Source organism: Mustela erminea, chromosome 12 (assembly GCF_009829155.1).
Source record: "Mustela erminea isolate mMusErm1 chromosome 12, mMusErm1.Pri, whole genome shotgun sequence".
Classification (NCBI taxonomy): Eukaryota; Metazoa; Chordata; class Mammalia; order Carnivora; family Mustelidae; genus Mustela; species Mustela erminea.
Genome location: NC_045625.1, coordinates 63,041,929 through 63,049,038, shown reverse-complemented (window position 1 = coordinate 63,049,038; position 7,110 = coordinate 63,041,929). Strand labels below are relative to the sequence as shown.

The following is a 7,110-nucleotide window of genomic DNA, read 5'->3' as shown; positions in this document are numbered from 1 at the left end:
ACAGAGCAGGGAGCCTCATGTGGGACTCAATTCCAGGCCTCTGGGATCATGACCTGAGCCAAAGGCAGACTCTTAATGACTGAGCCACCCAGGCGCCCCACCCCCCCAAATGTTTTTTAACCAAGCTATTTGCCAGACTCCTTAAGAGGGATAAATTATCTGTGTGTGTAGGTGGCCTGGGAGGGACAATGGAGTTTTGTAGAAGTCTCTACAAAGGACACCTCATTTTAAAATGAAGTCCAGAAGCCCAAAAGGGAAAGCTTTCCTGCTGGTACCATTCCTTGAAGCCTGTATAACTTGCAGGAAGAAGGACGATAAAAATTATCTTGACAGGAGAGGACACTTTTCACAGAGGAGTTTACCTCCAGCTTTTAAGACAAAGGAAGATCCCTCTCTGCCCTTGCAATGTGCTAACCATGGCTTGCAGCCAATGACAAGCCCCAAATGCTTCTCCAGTGAACTTTTGTTCAAAACAACCTCCCCAATTTTCCCTAAAACCTAATAAAAGCTGAACTTCTCTTTGTTTCTTTAGACTTGCCTGTGGTTTGCCATAATTTGTACCAAATTGCAATTCCTCTGCTATTGCCAAGTAAACTCGTTTTGCTGGTAAAATAACTGGTGGTTTTAGTTTTTTTGTTTTTTTTTTTTTATGGGTTCAGGATTGTTTTTATTTTCAGAGCCTGCAACAGTTGGTCACCCATGCGAGCTAAGCTGGTGCAGTCCGAAGGCCATCCCACCTCCCTTTCCAGGCATCCAACCAACAGAATCCCTACCAACAAGATTAGAGACCAACTGAGAAGTGTCTCAATGTGTGGTGAGAGGGAGAAGAGGCCTTTCTCTTTCTTCCTGTTCCCTTCCTCCCCCACTGACTTTTTTCTAACAAGATTGTTTTATAGCCAAATACAACTCAAACCCATAAGAACAGCAACAAGCCATCTCCTGTACCACTGCTTCCCTCCCTACCTCCAGAGGAGGAAGGGAAGTAAAAGGGGAGACTGGCTCTTGTGTTTAAGAAAAAGTTGGCTACATCCCAGTGGAACAAAGATGGCGACGAGGCTGGTGCCTGGGGGCGGGGGGGGGGGGGGGGGGGGGATGAGCAGGAACCAAACAGGCCTGTCCAGAATCAGCCAAGTCAGCCCCAGCTGACTTGAGACTGTTCCTTTGAAACCCCCATTTCCACAGGGCTAGATGAGGGGGCAACTAGTGACGATCCTCGCTCCATGTCCCTCAAATTCAAACATGATAAACTCAGAAAGTTTTACCTTCAAAATCCACCACGCTGCCTCCTGAGAACCACATTCGGTATCGTCATCTGTATGCACCCATGCCCCTCTCCTAACGCCCAGGACTTCCAGTCCTTCTCTTCACCCTTGGGTGGCCCAGCCAACACGGATTTGATACTCCCGGACTCATACAATGACTATTTTTAGAAAACCAAAAGCTATTCAAGAGTATCAGAGTAACAGAAGACACTGAGCATACACTCCTGTCCCCTATCCCGCAGAGAACCCCCACGCTGCCCTCCCCCCCACTCTAGGACACCTACACTACCACACTCCGACAATGACCTGGGGGTGGCCCAATGGAAGCTACCTGAAGTGCTTTCCTGACTGGGACTCCTGTACCAGCCAGCGTCACAGGGAACCGGGGTGGGCAAGAACAGGGTCACCCCCTCCCACATACACATTGATCTCAGTGGCCTTCGAGGTAGGTCTGGGAGGTTTAGCTTATGTCCTGTAGTCAAGTCTGAGTCCAGTGCCCACTCCTACTGGTACCTCAGTCCTTGGCTTTAAATAGCAGCAGCCCCAGTACCACAGTGCCTCCTGGGGGTGACAGAGCTCCTAGGTCTGTCCCTCGACACGTTTGCCTCTTTTCTCCCATCTTTTTTTTTTTTTTTTAAAAAGCAGAGGTAGTCCCTGGGATGATAAAACCCTACCCAGAATGGCAGTATTATGACTTAAAGAAGCAGTTAAATAAAAGTCTCCAGGAATTAAAAAAAAAAAAAAATTAAAGTGATTGATGAAGTTGAATAAATTAAAGATACGGGTTATCCCACTGAGACGGTTCCCTTCCCAGGCTGTCTTTGGTATCTGGCCAGCAGCATTTCTGCTTCCGTGACTTCTCTCTCACTCTCCAACGCCTCCCCTCCGAGAGGACAGTGCCCCGTAAGGCCCCAGGTGGTCTGTCCAACGGCAGGGGGTGGTCGGGGGGTGAGAAGTCAGAACTTCCTGACTCGGTGCTCGGAACGGTGCTGTGGCCAGTGACAGCCCTGGCAGCCAGTCCCGAGGCAGAAGGAGAACGTCTTACAGGGACAGAAGAGGCTCCCAGCCCGGGAGCGCAGAGGCAGGGGTAAGGCGAACCAGCCCCGGTCCTCTCTCCGCACGCTGCGCACACGGCTGGCCCCTTCGCTCACGTTTCTCTGCAGCGAAGAGGGAAGGGGGGAGGCACGGAGGGAAGCTCAGGCTGCTGTAGTCCGGCGTGGCCACCCTCACAGCTTCTTCAGACGGCTGTACATCTCCCTTTTGCTCTTCTCCCCTGCCCAGGTCCGGCTCTTGGTGCGGAACTTCTTCAGGTCTTCTTTGAAGTCCTCGTGGTGCATGGGGCGGTAGCTGGGGGGCTCACAGTGAGACTGGCATTTCAGGAAGAACTCCTTGTACCCGCCCTTCAGGACGTACAGCTCAGGGTAGTGGAGTTTGGGATACTCGTTACCAAGCCGATCTCTCTCTCTCACGTATCGGCACATGCGAGGACCTCGCTCAGAAGAAAACTCGCAGTGGAACACGACAATGACGCGCTTGCCGTCAGTAGGTACGATGGGCTTCTTGAGTAAGAAGTCCTCGACCTCCTCCTCCATGTGCAAGTTCACCGCACCCTTGATGTGGCCTCCCTCATACTCATATGGGTACCGGCAGTCAATGATGACAAACTCTTTAATGAGGTTAGCAAACTTGCCGTTTAAAACAGATGCCATAATTTCTGGAGAGATGTATTTTAAATCCTGATGCTTCCCAGCAACTGTATGAAAGAGATAACCCTTGGAGAAGTCTCCTATAAGGTCCCTTGGGTCATTATCCAAAATGTTCTCAATGGTGCCCTTTGGGGAAGATGCCAAGGATAAAGATTGATGTAGAATCAGACCAACCTCCTGGGGCTTCTCTGGACTGGCTGCCTCCTCGGGACCGGCCCCAGCCATGCTCTTTCTCCGCTTTGTATTTGCGGGCAGGTGCTCCTCTTGAGATCGATCTGGTCTTTTTAACACGGACCGGGTGACAGAGCTACACGTGGACGAAGAGTCAAACAGCTTGCATCGATTGCCAAGGTTTGTCGTTCTTCTCATGACAAGGGGAGCTGTCCAGAGACTCGACATGCATGATGGGGTCTCTTCATCATTCTTCAGATTCTCTCCGTCAAGAAGGTCCATGAAGCCATCATCCTCATCAGACAGAGTGGCTGTCACAGGGGACTGGGGCATAAAAAGAGGGACGAAATTCCCGGGCTCGCTTCCATCTCTTTCGTTGGAGGAAAGCATTCGAGCTGGGGCAGAGTTCTGCCTCTGTGTGAAGAGATCTTTACTCTCCTCAAGTCCATGAGAATGCAGGCAGCCACGAGATGCCGGTCTTATTGGCTTCTTAAACTCAAAGGCTTCATTTTCCTTGTTCTCATCCTGGTCCATCAGATGAAAGACATCATGGTCAAGAGAATCAGAATGGCTCCTCTTCAGAGCTGGGCTACATCCCAAGAGCTTAGGCAGGAAACTTATTCTCCTCATGGGGTTTTCAAGGTTTTCTTTACTGTCCAAGGGCCCAGGAGAATCCAGACAGAAGCCTGAATCGGTTGACTCGGAGGAGCCCATTCTCTGCAGACTGCTGTTTCTCACCTCCAGTGGCTGTTCATATTCACTGCCCAGCCCCTGCAGCTGGTCCATGGTGACCGTCAGGTTGGTGACCTGGTGGTTTTAGTTTTGAGGTTGATGCCAGGTAGTCTTTTAGGTATGATTCCATCTTAATTTCTCCTAAGGCAGGCTGCAGGCAGGCATGGGGGAAATCAGGAATTTCTGCAGCCTCTGGCTCTGGACTTGGAGGTTAATCCTGTACTAGGTTTTTCTTGGGTGGTGACCAGGGGTCCAGAACTCTTAGGGCAGGGCCCTGTAACAGTCTTCATCTTTATAAGTTCACCTGCCTTTGTATCTGGATTTGCAGTTCAGAAAATATGATCCTCTATTGTATTTGTCTAGTTGAAACCCTTTAGAGCCACCCACATCAAGGGCAGAGTGCTGGGGAAGTACATGTGACTCACGTCTGGCACGAAATGCACAAGAAGGTATATACATTATTGGACACATATTTAAGTGCTCTCTGTTTGAGAAGCCCTGTGGTGGGTTCAAACATTCGAAAGCAGAGATGTGTTACTAAATCAAGATATGGGTGTTGGGGTACTACAGTGAGTGCCCTTACGGAATAGCTACAGTAGGATATTTTAAATATTTGAGGGAACAGGTCATCTGTCTGACATCTTATCGGTAAGCAGCGATAATTCAAGATTTGACATTTCTTTCTCCTACATATCATTGCCACGCTGGGTTTTCAACAGTTGCAATAAAAAGCTAGAACCACACAAAAATCACTGTGGGACAGGAAATGAGGGGTGCTGTCCAACCTGATTTCAAGGCTTGAGAAGTTGTGTCATGCCCAGCAGGCACACACGTCCTAGAGTGAAATAAAAATATGACATTTTCTTTTAATTTATAGGTATATCTTCAGAAAACTATGACGTTGTTCAGATATAAATACTCATGGACCTAACTTCTAAACAAAGGGAGACAGGGATTTCTTTGGGCCTAAAGGTGCTGTGAATGGAGAATGTTAGGGAAGCTCTAAGTGAGCTAGTACGCTTCTTTCCTTGTGCACCCCTTTGCTGTCTTCCCAGACTGGTAGGAAGCCTGCCACATGCTGGGCCTCTGTGAAGATTGGGGAATACATGGGCGAGGAATGGTGGTGCTAGGACAGTGCTCACCAGCCAGCCTGGATCCCGTATGAATGGGAGCAGGGCAGTGGGAGTGCTTCACCGGACAGTGGCGGCCCACTGGTTGAAACAGGCAGGACAGAGCTCAGAAGACACGTCCGACAGCAGGCTGGCCAGTCCACAGAAACCCATCAACCTAACACCCACCCAGTTCTATTCCCATTCAGATTATTCCAGAGACAAGCCTCACTCAACTGTAGAATTTCAGATTCCTTGGCTTTGTTTCTAACCACTGACTCTGACCACAGTTTTCCCAGTGGTCTCCCAACAGCTAGTCATAACTCTCTAGAACTGCGTGGTTGAACCCAGGAGTCTGTTAATAATTCATTAGCTACTATTCTAGCCCAGCTGGAGAGCACCGTCCTGCTACCTTCTGGTTCTTTGGTACACTGCACACTTTATTTTTAAGCATTTGTTACAATTATGATTAAATAATTATTTGTCTCTTGTCCATTTTTTAAAAGATTTTATTTATTTGTCAAAGAGAGAGAGCATGAGTGCCCAAGTAGGGGGAGTAGTAGGCAGAGAGAGAAGCAGGCTCCCTGCTGAGCAAGGAGTCCCATGTGTGACTTGATCCCAGGAGTCTGGGATCATGACCTGAGCCAAAGCAGATGCTTAACTGCCTATGCCACCCAGGCGCCCTTCTTGTCTATTTCTTTCCTTTATTTATTTATTTATTTGCTAGAGAAAGAGAGACAAAGATCACAGATAGGCAGAGAGGCAGGCAGAGAGAGGGGGAAGCAGGCTCCCTACTGAGCAGAGAGCCTGATGTAGGCCTCTATCCCAGGACCCTGAGATCATGACCTGAGGGGAAGCAGGCTCCCTACTGAGCAGAGAGCCTGATGTAGGCCTCTATCCCAGGACCCTGAGATCATGACCTGAGGGGAAGGCAGAGGCTTAACCCACCCAGGCGCCCTCTTGTCCATTTCTTACGAAGACTATTAACTCCCTGACAACAAAGTCCATGTCTACCCTGTTCTGTGTATCTCCAAAAGCTATCGCAGAGCCTGATATGTAGTGTTGGGTCGGCAGCTCTGGGAATACAGGAGAAACAACAGAAATGACCACCGTGCCTCCATCTTCCAGCACCGCCCCCACTTTCCTAACCCTTGACTCTCCCGCCATAAGGATATGCCCAGGTCACCGCTCCACAAGTAACCCGATACCTATGCAAGAAACTGGAACATCAGGACTCCCCCAACCCTCCAATCCCCCAATACCATACCTTATATGGCTGTGAACCCATTCCCTATGTTAACCCAGATAAAAGACCCACTCGACCCCCTCTCAGCTCGACTAACCCGACTCTCCTCTCTGGAGTCGTGGAACCTCGCCTGAGGGAGCCTTTAATAAATCTTGCCTTGTGCCTACCTCGCCTGGTGTCGTGTTTATCTCTCCTATAAAACCTTACACATAGAAAGTATCCAATAAATATTCATGAATAGGTGAACTCCTTTTTGCTTGCCCTTAAGCTTTCCTCTTGTACTTAACTTCTCCCTATACCTATTCTCTTCCTTCCCTAGCCTCCCTTCTCTCTTCTCCCCAAACATAGCTGGCTGAGTTCTATAACCGTACCTCGGTCTGAAAATAGCGCATTACTGGTTTATTCGTCTCTGCTGCTGTCACTAATGCACCTTGGTTTCCAGAAACAAGGAATGTAGCTCCCAAGAGGTTAATTCGTTAAGAAGCAACTTAGGCAGGGGCGCCTGGCTGGCTCAGTTGGAAGAGCCTGCAACTCTTGATTTTGGGGTCATTGGTTTGAGCCCTATGTTGGGTGTAGAAATTACCAAAACAACAACAACAATGCACACACAAAAAAACTTTAAAAAAGAAAAAAGAGGGACACCTGGGTGTCTCAGCCAGTTAAGCATCTGCCTTTGGCTCAAGTCATGATCCCAGCACCCTGGGATCACGTCCCGCATCGGGCTCCTTGGTCAGCAGGGAGCCTGCTTCTCCCTCTGTCTATTGCTCCCCCTGTTTGTTCTCCCTCTCTCTCTCTCTCTGACAAATGAATAAATAAAATCTTGAAAGAAAGAAAGAAAGAAAGAAAGAAAGAAAGAAAGAAAGAAAGAAAAAGAAAAAAGAGAA

General features: G+C 48.8%; 1 protein-coding gene across 1 annotated transcript; it reads right to left on the bottom strand.

Moving 5' to 3' along the window:
* Nucleotides 1-653: 653 nt before the first annotated feature.
* Nucleotides 654-6,618, bottom strand: LOC116569990 (M-phase inducer phosphatase 1-like). Its single transcript, XM_032306500.1, has 2 exons — nucleotides 6,598-6,618; nucleotides 654-3,946 (listed from the first exon to the last, which is right to left on the bottom strand). Exons 1-2 carry the CDS (start codon nucleotides 6,616-6,618, stop codon nucleotides 2,489-2,491), a joined length of 1,479 nt encoding a protein of 492 aa, XP_032162391.1. The 3' UTR covers nucleotides 654-2,488.
* Nucleotides 6,619-7,110: the final 492 nt, after the last annotated feature.